We start from the raw sequence: 15,826 nt of genomic DNA on the forward strand, positions 1-15,826 counted from the left end.
ATCCCTAAAGCAAATGAATTCCTATTTTCACCAATATAACAAAAAACGAAAGATTTGGAAATGTGGGATGTACCTGAAAACTCAATGTACTTAACTAATACATTGGTTCAAATATCTAATTTATTTACTTGAATAGCTTAATTAATATACATACACCTACCAAAGAATGCATCCCTTTAATGTATATTAAATGTATACATACACCTACCAAAGAATGCATCCCTTTAGTGTATTCACAGATAATGTGCAATCATCACAATTTTTGAACATTTTTGTTATCTTAAGAAAAGACTAGGAGAAAACCAAGATGGCGGCATAGCTAAGCACCTAAACTGCTGCCACGCACAACAATTTCAAAACTACAACTAAAAGACAGAACGGACACCATCCAGAACCACAGGAAAGCTGGCTTAGTGAAAATTCTACAACTAGAAGGAAAGAGAAAAGCTCACAGAGAATTGGAGGTACAGCAAAGGGTCTTTGTGCAGGCAGAGAGGAAGGGTGGCTGAGAGCCTGGCTGACTTTCTCTGGTGGAAGGGGGAAGGAAGCCCCCCACCACACTGAACCCCAGTTCTGACTGCACTGAACCCCAGTCCTGGGCGAAACCCCGTGGACCCAGGCTCATACAGGGGGAGTCTGGACTGTCAGGTAGAGAGAAAGGCACTCGGAGACCCGGGGGAGACCCGGGGGAGACCCGGGGTAGCCCCAGCAGGCAGGGTTCCGGAGGCGCACGAGCCAGTGTGCACAAAGGCTGCGGAGGTTGCCACAGGCTTTCCCTAGCAGAAGGGAGTCCAAAGCTCCTGACTGCACTGAGCCCCAGTTCTGACTGCACTGAACCCCAGTTCCAGGTGAGCCCCTGGGGACCCACACTCTTGTGGGGGGAATCTGGACTCTCGGGCGGAGCCGGGGAAGGCAGAGTCTGCAGGCGCGCACGCGCGCAAGGGCAAGGCTGACTGGAAGCCAAGACTGTCTGCTCCGCCCTGAGACTCCACCCCATCCAAGTTGAGCACAGAGGCTATTGCAATTTGGCAAGTCTAATCCTATAAGGCTGTCTCCAGCACCAAACTTCTCCCAGCGTAGACACAGCTGATCCTTACAGCCAACTGGCCTGGAGGTCAATTCCTCCCAGTGATACCAACAACAATAAAGACTTAACTACAACAAGGCTGTACACACAGTCCACAAAGGGGTGCACCAAGAGTGTCCACCTCAGGTTAACTGGGGAGGCCGACCCACTGGGCCATATAGGAAACCTAGCACACAAATCCACCCTATCAACTCAGGGAAGCAGTGAAAATACGGCATCAAAGAAACAGATCACAAATGAAAGAAATGGAGGAAAACAAACGACTGGATATAGAATTCAAAACCACGGTTATAAGGCTTTTCAAGAATATCCTAGAAAAGGCCAATAAATATAATGAGACCCTCGAAGATATGAAAAAGGACCAACTAGAAATTAAACATACACTGACTGAAATAAAAAATATTATACAGAGACCCAACAACAGACTAGAGGAACACAAGAATCAAGTCAAAGAATTGAAATACAAAGAAGCAAAAAAACACTCAACCGAAAAAGCAAAAAGAAAAAAAAATCCAAAAAGTTGAAGATAGTGTAAGAAGCCTCTGGGACAACTTCAAGTGTACCAACATCAGAATTATGGGGGTGCCAGAAGAAGAGAGAGAGCAAGATACTGAAAACCTATTGGAAGAAATAATGACCGAAAACTTCCCCCACCTGGTGAAAGAAAGAGACTTACAAGTCCAGGAAGCGCACAGAACCCCAAACAAAAGGAATCCAAAGAGGACCACACCAAGACACATCATAATTAAAATGCCAAGAGCAAAAGACAAAGAGAGAATATTAAAAGCAGCAAGAGAAAAACAGTTAATTACCTACAAGGGAGCACCCATATGATTGTCAGCTGATTTCTCAACAGAAACTATGCAGGCCAGACGGGAGTGGCAAGAAATATTCAAAGTGATGAATAGCAAGAACCTACAACCAAGATTACTCTACCCAGCAAAGCTATCATTCAGAATTGAAGGGCAGATAAAGAGCTTCACAGATAAGAAAAAGCTAAAGGAGTTCATCACCACCAAACCAGTATTATATGAAATGCTGAAAGGTATTCTTAAAGAAGAGGAAGAAGAAAAAAGTAAAGATAAAAATTATGAACAACAAATACATATCTATCAACAAGTGAACCTAAAAATCAAGTGAATTAAAAACCTGAGGAACAGAATAATCTGGTGAATATAATAGAATCAGGGGCATAGAAAGGGAGTGGACTGATAATTCTCAGGGTGAAAGGGGTATGGGGGGTTCAGGAAGAGACTGGACAAAAATCATACACCCATGGATGAGGACAGTGAGGGGGAGGTAAGGGCAGAAGGTGGGGTGGGAACCGGGTGGAGGGGAGCTATGGGGGGAAAAAGGAGAAACAATTGTAATAATCTGAATAAAGATTTATTAAAAAAAAAAAAAAGAAGAAGAGACAAGCCCTGGCCGGTTTGGCTCAGTGAATAGAGCGTCGGCCTGTGGACTCAGGGGTTTGATTCCGGTCAAGGGCATGTACCTTGGTTGCGGGCACATCCCCAGTGTGGGGTGTGCAGGAGGTGGCTGGTTGATGTTTCTCTCTCATCGATGTTTCTGGCTCTCTCTCCCTCTCCTTTCCTCTCTGTAAAAAATCGGTAAAATGTATTAAAAAAAAAAAAAGAAGAAGAGACTAGCCCTGGCTGGTGTGCTCAGTGGTTAGAGCGTCAGCCAGGGCACTAAAGGGTCTTGGGTTCGATTCCCAATCAAGGAGCAGGTTCCTGGTTTGCAGGTTCTATCCCGGGCAGGTCAAGGTTGGGGCAGGCCTGGGAGGCAACCAATCCATGTGATGGGGTTTTTTTGCTTCCTCTTTCTCCCTCCCTCCCTCCCTTCACTCTCTCTAGAAATCAATGCAAAGAATATCCTCGGGTGAGGGTTAACACACAAAAAGGGGGGGGGGGAGGCTGTGCCCTTTATCAATTCTCCATCTTTCCATTTTTCCACCTCCAAGCCGCAGTCTTAGGCAACCTCTAATCTTTCTGTCTTTATAGATTTTCCTATTCTTGATTTATGTTGTCTTTGTAACTGACTTCAGTAATTTAGCATATATTTTTCAAGGAACATCCATGTAGTAGCATGTATAAATACTTCATTTCTTTTTTATGGCCAAATATCATTCCATTTTATGAACAATGCACATTGTGTTTATTCCTTTATTAATGGGCATTTAGTTTGTTTCCAGCCTTTGGTTATTCTGAATAATGTTGCAATAAACCTACATGTACAAGTTTTTGTTTGGATATATATTTTTATTTTGGGGGGCATATACCTAAGGAGTGAATTGCTTGAAAATATGGTAATTCTGTGTTTTCTTTAAAATATATATATATGGCCCTAACCGGTTTGGCTCAGTGGATAGAGCGTCGGCCTGTGGACTGAAGGGTCCCAGGTTCGATTCTGGTCAAGGGCATGTACCTTAGTTGTGGGCACATCCCCAGTAGGGAGTGTGCAGGAGGCAGCTGATCGATGTTTCTCTCTCATCGATGTTTCTCCCTCTCCCTTCCTCTCTGTAAAAAATCAATTAAATATATTTAAAAAAAAATAAAATATATATATGTGCCCAGACCAGGAATCGAACCATGACCTCCTGGTTCATAGGTTGATGCTCAACCACTGAGCCATACTGGCTGGGCTTGATGATAGTCTTGACAAATCAAAGAATTAAAAAAATGGGCTGGAAGATGATGTTCTTGAAGCTTCTATGTACTTATTTGCCCAAATGGTTCTCCAAAAACTGACTAATGCTTTCTTTGTTTTTGCCTTCCAAATCAATACAAGTGAGGCTATTAACAAATTCTAACATGGAATTATAAAGGAGATGGATTCTGGAAAATCAAGTTCCTAACATTACCCACAAGGGGAATATTTCCAATTCTAGATGTTGTTGCTCTATTATAGGTCCATCTTCTTAAAGTCAATTCACCAAATACCAGTCTGAAGGTAGGACAAAAGGGCACATATGCACAATCAATATTTGACAAAGGAGGCAAGAGCATACAATGGAGTCAAGACAGTCTCTTGAATAAATGATGTTGGGAAAATTGGACAGATAACATGCAAAAAAATGAAACTAGACCACCAACTTACACCATACACAAAAATAAACTCAAAATGGATAAAGGACTTAAATGTAAGCCAGGAAACCATAAAAAGCTTAGAAGGTGCCATAGGCAGCAAAATAGGAGACATACCGTAGCAATATCTTTACTGACACAGATCCTAGGACAATGGAAACTAAGGAGAAAATAAACAAATGGGACTACATCAAAATAAAAAGCTTCTGCACAGCAAAAGAAACCATTAACAAAACAATAAGAAAGCCCACTGCATGGGAGAACATATTTGCCAATGTTATCTCCAATAAGGGCTTCATCTCCAAAATTTACAGGGAACTCACACAACTTAACAAAAAGGAAGATAAACAATCCAATCAAAAAATTGGCAAAGGACCTAAATAGACATTTTTCAAAAGAGGACATACAGAAGGCCAAGAGACATATAAAAACATGCTCAAAGTCACTAATCATCCGAGAGATGCAAATCAAAACAACAATGAGGTACCATCTCACACCTGTCAGACTGGCTATCATCAACAAATCAACAAGTGCTGGTGAGGATACAGAGAAAAACGAACCCTCGTGCACTGCTGGTGGGAATGCAGACTGGTGCAACCACTGTGGAAAACAGTATGGAGTTTCCTCAAAAAATTAAAAATGGAACTCCCATTTGACCCAGTAATCCCACTCCTAGGAATATATCCCAAGAAATCAGAAACACCTATCAGAAAGGATATATGCACACCTATGTTCACAGCAGCACAATTTACAATAGCTAAGACTTGGAAACAGCCTAAATGCCCATCAATAGATGAGTGGATTAGAAAACTGTGGTACATCTACACAACAAAATACTACACTGCAGTAAAAAAGAAGGAATTCTTATCATTTGCAACAGCATGGATGGACCTAGAGAGCATTATGCTAAGCTAAATAAGCCAGTCAGAGAACGATAAATATCACATGATCTCACTCATCTGTGGAATATAATGAACAACATAAACTGATGAATAAAAGCAGATCCAGAAACAGAGAAGCATTGATCAGACCATCAAACCTCAGAGGGAAGGTGGGGGTAAGGGAGAGAGATCAACCAAAGGACTTGTATGCATGCATATAATCCTAACCAATGGACACAGACTCCAGGAGGGTGAGGGCATGAGTGGAGGGTGTAGGGGGACAAAGGGAGGATAAGGGCACATATGTAATACCTTAATAAATAAAGAAAAAAAAAACTGTGGTATATGTACACAATGGAATACTACACTGCTGTAAAAAAAGAAGGAATTCTTACCATTTGCAATAGCATGGATGGAACTGGAGAACATTGTGCTAAGTGAAATAAGCCAGTCAGAGAAAGAAAAATATCACATGATTTCACTCATTTGTGGAATATAATGAACAACATAAACTGATGAACAAAAATAGAACCAGAGACATAGAAGCATTCAATAGACTGTCCAACCTATGAGGGAAGGCAGGGTGGGGGTAGGGGTGGGGTAAGAGATCAACCAAAGGACTTGTATGCACGCATATGAGCATAACCAATGGACACAGACAGTAGGGGGGTGAGGGCATGTGCTGGGGGAATGGAAGAGGCTAAGGGGAGACCTATGGGGGGGGGGGAAGGAGACTCATGTAATACTTTAAACAATAAAGGATTTAAATTAAAAAAATCAAAGGCACAAATATAAAAATAGTATTCACATAAAACCACTTTATTTAATAAAATTGTGATACATAAAATTTATTCTAAATATTTATTAGTATAAAAATGGGAAAGGCTCTTATACCCATCACCTCCAAAAAGGAGCTTTGTCTGAGGGAAAAATATAATTTACATAATAATAATCTAGGAATATAAAGGATTGCCACAAGACCACTAAGAAAATCAAATTAGCAAACTGTTCTTTTTAAAATGGCTCCTTAACACAGAACAATGAAACATTGTAAACAAAAAATTAACCTAACTGCATATAAGGAACATACTTCAAATATCTATGGATCTAAAAGACTTCAACATGGAGAAAAATATTAAACATTTTAAGGGAAAAGTACTACTTTTTAAATATATATTTTTATTGATTTCAGAGAGGAAGGAAGAGGGAGAGATAGAAACATCAATGATGAGAGAGAATCATTGATTGGCTGCCTCCTGTATACCCACTACTGGGGACCGAGTCCGTAACCTGGGCACCTGCCCTTGACCGGAATTGAACCCTGGACCCTTCAGTCCACAGGCTCTATCCACTGAGCCAAACTGGCTAGGGCTTAAGGGAAAAGCTCTATTAATCTTATGTACTATTGTTGAACGACAGCTCTTAGAATTATCTCACCTGAATATTCATTTCTAAAAGTAATTAGTAGAAATCCAAGGTCCAATAATGCACTTCAAAAAGAGGTTTAATAAGTACAATGTATTTACAACCTCAAGAAAAACTTCATGTTGAAAGTTTCCTGGCACCTTATACATGGATTAATTTCTATTAAGCTGTCTCACGTTACTTACATGCTTATTTCTCTCCATGGGAATTTTCACATGTAAGGATGAAGGCCAATTCAAGTCTTTTCCATGCTGTTTACATTCAAGAGCTTTTATCTAGCGAGTCCCTTCATGTGTTTGAAAGGAACTGGGATAACTGAAGCTTTTATCACATTCTACACTTTTATATAGTTTCTCTCCTGTGTGCACTGTCAAGTGTCTTCGAAAGCTTGTGTGATAACTGAAGGCTTTTCCATATTTCTTACATTCCTAGGGTTTCTCTCCAGTGTGAGTTCTTTCATGTCTTTGAAGATAACTGGAATACATGAATGCTTTACTACATATTTTACATCCATAGGGTTTCTTTCCTGTGTGATTTCTTTCATGTATCTGAAGATAACTGAGACACCTAAATGCTTTACTACATATTTTACATTCATAGGGCTTCTCTGTAGTGTGAGTTCGTTCATGTCTCTGAAGATAACTGGGATACATGAATGCTTTATTACATATTTTACATCCATAGGGTTTCTCTCTTGGGTGATTTCTTTCATGTGTTTGAAGATAACTGGGACATCTAAACGCTTTACTGCATATTTTACATTCATAGGGTTTCTCTACATTGTGAGTTCTTTCATGTCTTCGAAGATCACTGAGACACCTGAATGCCTTAGTACATATTTTACATGTATAGGGTTTCTCTCCAGTGTGACTTCTTTCATGTGTTTGAAGACTTTGATAGCATCTGAAGGCTTTTTCACATTTCTTACATCTATATGGTTTCTCTCCACTATGTGTTCTTTTGTGTTTTTGGAGATAACTAAGACAACTAAATTCCTTACTACATATTTTACATTCATAGGGTTTCTCTGAAGTGTGAGTTCTTTCATGTATGTGAAGATAACTAGGATACCTGAATGCTTTATTACATATTTTACACTCATAGGGTTTTTCTACAATGTGAATTCTTTCATGCTTTCTAAGATAACTGAGACAACTAAATGCTTTTCTACATTTTTTACATTCATAGGGTTTCTCTCCAGTGTGATTTCTTTTATGTGTTTGAAAACTTTGATAATATCTGAAGGCTTTTCTACATTCCTTACATTCATAGGGTTTCTGTCCAATGTGAGTTATTTCATGCATTTGAAGAGAGCTAGAAATACTGAATGCTTTCCCACATTGTTTACACTTATAGGGTTTCTCTCCTGGGTGCATTCTTTCACATAATAGAAGTGAATTTGAACAACTGAAGACTCTTCCACGTTCCTTACATTTATAAGAAGAATTTGCAGCGTGTGTTACCATGTGTTTTCGAAGGGTTTTGAAGCACACAAAGACTCTCCCACATTCCTTACATTTACAGGTTTTCTCTCCATTGTGATTTCTTTTATGTTGTTCAAAGCACTCTAGATAACTAAAGGCTCTCCCACATATTTTACATTTATATGGCTTCTCTCCGTATTTCAGATACTCATATTGTCCAGTGTGACATCCAGTAAGTCTATCAATGGATGTATGACACACAAAGGCTTTTCCACATGGACTGTGCTCATTTGGTTTTACTCCAGTAGTCTTCTTCTTCTTTTGATTGAAATTTGAAATAAAGTTGAAGTTTTCTTCACATTCACTATTTTCTTTACTTTCACCAGGTTTCTCTGCCATATAACTTCTATAAAAAACAAGAAGCACATTATTTATTTCATATTCATTATATTTATTATTATTTATAGGAAAAGTTTAGGTATTCTGTCTTGTGTAAATTGTCTGAAATTGAATGTATTGAATGCTCTCCAAGAAAACTTCACCCATGCTATTATCAAACTGATATTCATATATACAGTTTACTAATAGAGCTTCCAAGTGATAAAATTTGCAAACTGAACACGTATGTTACATTTAAGAAAGTAGTTTTAGTAAAGCCTTTCTAAGAAAGACATTTTAAACAGGATTTGTTTAGTTTCATTTGCTTCTTTTTAAAATTTCACAACAAATGAGAATTCTCACATGAGACACTGCTTTCTATTTTGCAACTCACCTTAGTTTTCTCCCCTGGTTTTTGTACTGATCCTCAATGTACAGATCTTTCCATTTCCCCCCTAAAATTCAGAACCAGAAAAATTATTCCAAATCATAATTATAACAAAAGTATTAGCTTCTAGATCTATGAAGAGCAGTGACCATGCCCAGTTTACTTACCATCTTCCCTTACACATTACACATGATGGAATTATGCTGATGAACAAGAAACACTTGTTCTCTACTTGACAATTGAAGAAATGTCCTCATCCTTACCTATGGAGGCCAGGTTCCTAAAGGTTTCCCTCATCACATCTCTGTAGAGTTTCTTCTGTGAAGGCTCCAGTAAGGCCCACTCCTCCAGACTGAAGTTCACAGCCACATCCTCAAAGGCCACTGAGACCTAAAACATCCCAATATATGTACAGTAGGATGAGTGAGACCGACAGAATTGGACACCTAGACTCCATTTATAGGAAGGTTATGTATGACTCATCTGCAAACATCTCATTTATGATTTGATCATCAAAAATGTATTCTGGCCCTAACCGGTTTGGCTCAGTGGATAGAGCGTCGGCCTGCGGACTGAAGGGTCCCAGGTTCGATTCTGGTCAAGGGCATGTACCTTGGTTGCGGGCACATCCCCAGTGGGGGGTGTGCAGGAGGCAGCTGATCAATGTTTCTCTCTCATCGATGTTTCTAACTCTCTATCTCTCTCCCTTCCTCTCTGTAAAAAATCAATAAAATATATTTTAAAATAAAAAAAATGTATTCTGTGTCCATGCTTACGTTCTCATAAATTTAATACCATCATTAACATATGGAAATTACTTACACCTTTTTCCTGTGGTCACTTTACATCTTATTTATCTCCACTGTTAGGGTCCTGAGCATGTAGGAAAATAACTGAAATGCTATACAGATGAAACATATATTGTCATTTTAAGACCACTGACTCTTTTTTTTTTATAATATCAACATGATTTATCAGTGTTGATATTGTACTCTTTATTTTGTTTTATTTTTTAATATATTTTATTGATTTTTTTACAGAGAGGAAGGGACAGGGATAGAGAGTTAGAAATATCGATGAGAGAGAAATATCGATCAGCTGCTTCCTGCACACTCCCTACTGGGGATGTGCCTGCAACCAAGGAACATACCCTTGACTGGAATAGAAGCTGGGACCCTTTATTCCACAGGCTGACGCTCCTAGCTACTGAGCCAAACCGGTCAGGGCAAGACCACTGACTCTTTGTGAAAGAAATTTCTTTCATTTTCTTCCTTATTACCCACCATTTACAAGACTTCAGGAGGCAGAGGGCAAAATATGTATAAAGGATTCATGAATAAAGCATAGTGAAAAATTGGAAGTCTTTCCTTCTTATTCCATCACCAAACATGAGAATCCAGGAGGTCCATGAAAATCAACTTCCAACAAAGGCAGCTGACCATATGTCCTCTAGTCTTCCAGGCCTTTACCCTAATCAGGGGCAGCTGGCTCAGTGGAAATATGCTTGTGGAGAAGCATTGTTGTGACTTGTTTAGTATTTATCACAGACTCAGTGCTTCCTTCTCTCTCTGTCCAGTGTAATGAGATTGGAAAGTTATTTAAAACTTACAGCTCAGACACAAGGAAGAAGGCATGACAAGTTAGAGCACAAAATCCCTGTACTCATGTGCTCAGGGCTGTTTCCAGCCAATTTTAGAACACATAGTGAGAGAATGGGCCAGAAGAGCTCTTTACGAGCAAACTGTAACAGGGTAGCCCTAGCCAGTTTGGCTCAGTGGATAGAGCGTCGGCCTGCAGACTGAAGGGTCCTAGGTTCAATACCAGTCAAGGGCACATGCCCAGATTTTGGGATCCATTCCCAGTAGGGGGTGTGCAGGAGGCAACTGATCAATGATTCTTTCTCATCATTGATGTTTATATCTCCCTTTCCCTCTCCCTCTCTGAAATCAACAAAAAAATATATTTTTTAAAAACTGTAACATCATATGCTGGGCCTCATTGCCCTTAGGGAACAGGTTAAGAGCTGCAGGTTGCAAGGGAGTTCATTGAAGTCCACCTTGGTTGTTGGTGGACTTCTGGTATGGCACTTAAAAAACTAAGGAGCTATCATTCTCAGTCTCACACAGATACACACATACACACAAATAATAAAAAAAAAATTTAAGCCACCCCCCCCCCCCGCAAAGAAAAACCACAACCAACCAAACAAACAAAAATAAAACTGAAAAATTTTGAAATGGATAACTCTTCTTAGATCCATCAGAGCCTTCCTTGGTCATAGAGAAAACTATCATTTCTAAAAGAGGGGGAGGGAGATGGTATTTTAACCTATGCCCCAAATATGACCCTAACCCTAACCCTAACTCTTCACAAGGCTGCAAAAAAAAAAAAAAAAAAAAAAAAAAACAATCTTTGCCCGGTCAGTGTAGCTCAGTGGTTGAGCACTGATCTATGAACCAGGAGATCATGGTTCCATTACTGGTTGGGGCACATGCCCAGGTTTCAGGTTTGATCTCAATAGGGGGCATGCAAGAGGCAGCTGATCAATGATTCTCATTCATCATTGATGTTTCTATCTCTCTCCCTCTCCCTTCCTCTCTTGAATCAATAAATATACATATACATATACATATACATATACATATACATATACATATACATATATATATATATATATATATATATATATATATTCAAAAAGCCAAAAAAAAAACAACACAACAATTTTTGCCCTAGCCGGCTTGGATCAGTGGTTAAAGCGTCAGTCCACAGACTGAAAAGTCACAGGTTTGATTCCGGTCAAGGGCATGTACCTTGGTTGCAGGCTCAGTCCCCTGCCTGTGTTGGGGCACATACAGGAGGTAACCAATCGATGTGTCTTTTTCACATCAATGTTTCTCTGTCTGTGTCTCCTCCTGTCCACTTTCTCTAAAAATCAATGGAAAAGGTATCCTCAGGTGAGGATTAACAAAATAAATAAATAAAATAAAGTTGAAATAAGAACTTTCTGAGACACAAGTATAGAAAATTTGTTACTAGTACACATACTTCGAAATGTTAAAAAATTTAATCAGAAAGAATGTAGATGATAAAGGTGGAGGATTAAAAAGGACTAAAGATAAAACATCTTTTATCTTTTTATCATGTAACACATGACACTCTCATGAAAATAATATTAGCAATAATGTAATTGTAATAGTAGTAAAAATGCTTATGGGTAATTGAAAAAAATGACAGCAATGTGACCAGGGATAGTGAGGAGGTCGATTGGGACTAGTGCGCTATGAGATACTTGCACGACCAGTGAAGTGGTACAGTGTGACTTGACAGAGGATGTGGGTTAGTTGTAAATGTACACTCAAAACTCAAGGGAAACCAATACAAAAGCTTTTTTTAAAAAATATGTGACTGGCCCTAGCTGGGTTTGCTCAGTGGATAGAGTATTGGCTTGCGGATTGAAGGGTCCCAGGTTCGATTCTGGTCAAGGGCACATGCCAGGTTGCAGGCTCAATCCCCAGTCAGGGGCAGCAGGAGGCAGCTGATCAATGATTCTCATCATTGATGTCTCTCTCTCTCTCTCTCTCTCCCTCCCCCTTTCTCTCTGAAATCAATTTTAAAAAGTATGTATTTTTTAAAAAAATGTGTGACTGAAGCCCAGTTGGCTCAGTGGTTGAGTATCGATCCATGAACTAGGTGGTCACGGTTCAATTCCTGGTCAGGGCACATGCCTGGGTTGCAGGCTCGATCCCCAGTGTGGGGCATGATTCTCTCTCGTCATTGATGTTTCTAGCTCTCTCTCCGTCTCCCTTCCTCTCTGAAATCAATAAAAAATATTTATAAATAAATAAATAAATAAATACAAGGAAAACAAAACCCTATCATTAAACTCAAGCTAGATACTTGTTGCCTGCTCTCTCTTTGTTGAAAGGGAGATTGACACGTGCTAGAGAACTTTTCAAAGGGTATTAGAAACAACCTGGGGCTTTCCTCCCTGGAATGAGAAGGAATGGGAGATAATTGAAAATAGAATACTATCTCACCACGTGGTTCCATTACTTTAATGCTTTTGTGTGAAACAGCTTAAACGAGCTGTGGTTCCACCGCTGATACTAGCCAAACGCTGGAAAATGCTTTGGACCTTGCTCTCTTACCTTTAACCTTGGTGAAGTTTCTCCACGTCTTTGAGCCTCTGAGTGCTCACTGTAGAGGCAGGGATAAGTTGACAGAGCCTACCCACTAACCTTCTCTGAGAGGTAATAATGATGCTATCAGGAAAACCACAGTAAAATTCCTTAAGCTGAACCTTCTGGTATTAGGTGTGCTTTGGGGAACTGAGAGAGGAGTCTGGGCCTTTGCTTGAGTACAAAGAGGAACAGAGAGAGCAGAAGCAAACAGACCAGCAGAAGAGCTGCGTGGCCAATGGATGTTAGCTTCAGTCAGGATGGATTTGTGGAAAACAGAAGCATTCCCCAAATTCTCAGAAATATCAAGGAAGTGAAACTGAATAATTGGACTTCTTGAAGACAATCCTGGTTGAGTGTAAAATTCAACTGAGAAACAAAAACGAACAAAGAAAACTCTCAGCCTGATTCAGTTTAAGGTCCTGACCCAAATGAACTCGCCAATATAAACCCTTTGTCCATGAGATAGAACATCTGATCTTCACAGAATCTCACTGTGCACAAATTACACTGAGGATACCTACACGATGGATGCAAAACTCAAACATAAAATCTAAAAATGTCTAGGCCTAAACAACCAAAACCTCAGGAAGGGCATCATTCCTGCCCTCCCCGCCCCCCAAACACATGTGCTCCCCGCCACCCCAGTTTTCAAGGCTATAGCTTCTCTCAGTGCAAAGGCTCCTTCTGTGGTGGGTGTGAGCAGGTAGAACACCTGCAGGGGGAGGCTCCCCAGGTAAAAACCACTGGGCCTTCAAACACTTTGTAAAATAAATAAATGGAACCACATTAAAGTGGAGTTGGAGCTGCCATCCCAGAGGAACTGCCTTGCATGTCTTATGCCTCAAACCTTGGAATGTTAAAACAGGGCAAAAATAACCCTTAGACTGGACCTAAAGCAACATTGTGTCCCATTGTGTTTGCAAGGGTAGCAAGAAAGCAGATCTTATGACAACTGGACTGATGACTACCTCACGGAACATTTAAAACGCTGTGTTACATCACCTGCACCATTAGATGTGCCTTCCTTCTACGGAGGTACTTATTCCCCTTTCCTTTCTCGTAAATACCTCTTCCTTTATCTCCTAAGTGGAACATGATTTGAGCTTCTGGATAGCTAGTCTTCTTGATCTCAAATAGATGCTTGTTGCCTCTCACTTGGAAAGATGTTTTTTTGTTTGTTTTCTAGGTTAGCACTTTACAGGTTCAAAGGAACCTTGGCTTGAGTCCCTGACCACAGGCCTCTGCTGGAGTTGCCACCATTTATCAATATTTTAAACCCAGAGTTTGAACAATCCACCAAAATCACTTAAACACAGTATTTACGTAGAAAGGAAGGAAAAAAATTGTAAAGGACTTTTACTAGTTTGACTGGAAAACTTTAAATATCTTTTTTTTTTAAGAAAAAGATGTCAGTTAATTATATTTCCAGGGAAAGTAGGTAATTTGTAAATAAGGCTAAGCCCTGGAATTGTAAAACACCCAAAAGTAAAACAAATCTGTGAAACTTACTACACATGCTCAGGAAGAAAGCACAAAAGAAGAACGCTATAAAAATGGAATGTAATACTGGGATTTTTTTCCCCCTAAATTCAAGTCTTTCATGCCTGTTTAGAACTATTTTATTGTTTCAAGCTCTGTTGATTAAATATATTCTACTTAAGTCAATAAATGTTTTCACCCTAGCTGGTTTGGCTCAGTGGATAGAGCTTTGGCCTACGGACTGAAGGGTCCCAGGTTAGATTCCAGACAAGGGCACATGCCCAGGTTGCAGTCTCGGTCCCCAGTAGGGGTCGTGCAGGAGGCAGCCAATCCATGATTCTCTCACTTTGAAAGATGTTAATGTTTCTATCTCTCAGCATTGATGTTTCTATCTTTCTCTCTCCCTTCCTTTCTGACAACAATACAAATATATATATACATACATACACATATACATATATATATAATGTTTTCAAGTGACAAACCCAGGGAGGGGCAGTGCTGACAGGACACAACATCCACGAATGTCTCCAAAGACGAACCTCCACTCAAAGGACTTCCCATAGGATGTCTGTGTCCAGGAAAGATCCTGGGGGAGGGAAACGGGGATTTCGTATAACGTCTTGCAGGTGGTTCTTGTCGTGTTCCCTCTCACACAAAATATCTACAAATATAAATCTTTTAAAAAGAGCATCTGCAAGGCTCTGGGGGGTGGGGTGGGGGGAGATAAACAATTAAAATGTTGGGTCTGTTGGAAATGCACCCCGTAAGACAAAAAGAGATAAAATTCTGTGAATCGGAGAGGGGAAATTGGCTTAGGGAATGTCTGAGGGAACTGGAAATTTAGGGACTATCGTCACCCCTAGGAGATTGGGTGGGAGTAGGGTCATGGATTTCAGAGCCTGTTTCCCAAACATTTGGAAAACTCGGAAGAAACACACCCCCCCTCGGTAGACAGAAGGGACTGGGGACCCCACAGAACACAGCTGCTCGCACGCACGATCCCGGGAGACCGAGGCACAGTGGTTCCCTGATGACCCTCCCCGGGGTCACCGCACATTCTGGGGAGACGCGGGGTGCGGGCGCAGAGCTGCTCACAAGGGCTCCGGAGCCGAAGCCGCCGCGCAGTGACGGGACAGGACGCCCGGTCCCGGCGGCCGGCCCAGCCCCCTGGCTGCAAGGTCCGAGGGGCGCCACGTGCGGAGGTTGAGCCCAGAGCGGGCTCCGAACCTGACCGCGGGAGGCCGGGCTCCCCCAAGGCAGGTCCAACCAGCCCGTCTTCCCTGCCTCCCCCCTCAGAGGGACACACTCACCATGTCTAGGTTTCGTGTGTGTCCCTGAGTCCTTCCTACAATTCCCACGATCGGTGCAGATCAAACGCGACAGAGGAGGTGACAGAGCCACCAGGGGCCGGTAAAGGTAGGCGACATCAGACCCTGAACACCCCCTGGAGGGAACTGTACGGTCCACGCCAGTGCGCAACATAGCCCCACC

At 40.8% G+C, this 15,826-nt stretch overlaps 1 protein-coding gene across 1 annotated transcript; it reads right to left on the minus strand.

The window, feature by feature from the left end:
* Positions 1–5,852: 5,852 nt before the first annotated feature.
* On the minus strand, positions 5,853–15,826 carry LOC308250707 (uncharacterized protein). The gene is made up of 4 exons (XM_080673402.1): positions 15,646–15,826; positions 8,933–9,059; positions 8,676–8,736; positions 5,853–8,309 (listed from the first exon to the last, which is right to left on the minus strand). The coding sequence occupies exons 1-4, from the start codon at positions 15,646–15,648 to the stop codon at positions 6,908–6,910; spliced, it is 1,593 nt and encodes a 530-aa protein (XP_080529528.1). The 5' UTR covers positions 15,649–15,826; the 3' UTR covers positions 5,853–6,907.

The sequence above is a fragment of the Plecotus auritus genome (genome assembly GCF_963455305.1).
Source record: "Plecotus auritus genome assembly, chromosome: 6".
Classification (NCBI taxonomy): domain Eukaryota; kingdom Metazoa; phylum Chordata; class Mammalia; order Chiroptera; family Vespertilionidae; genus Plecotus; species Plecotus auritus.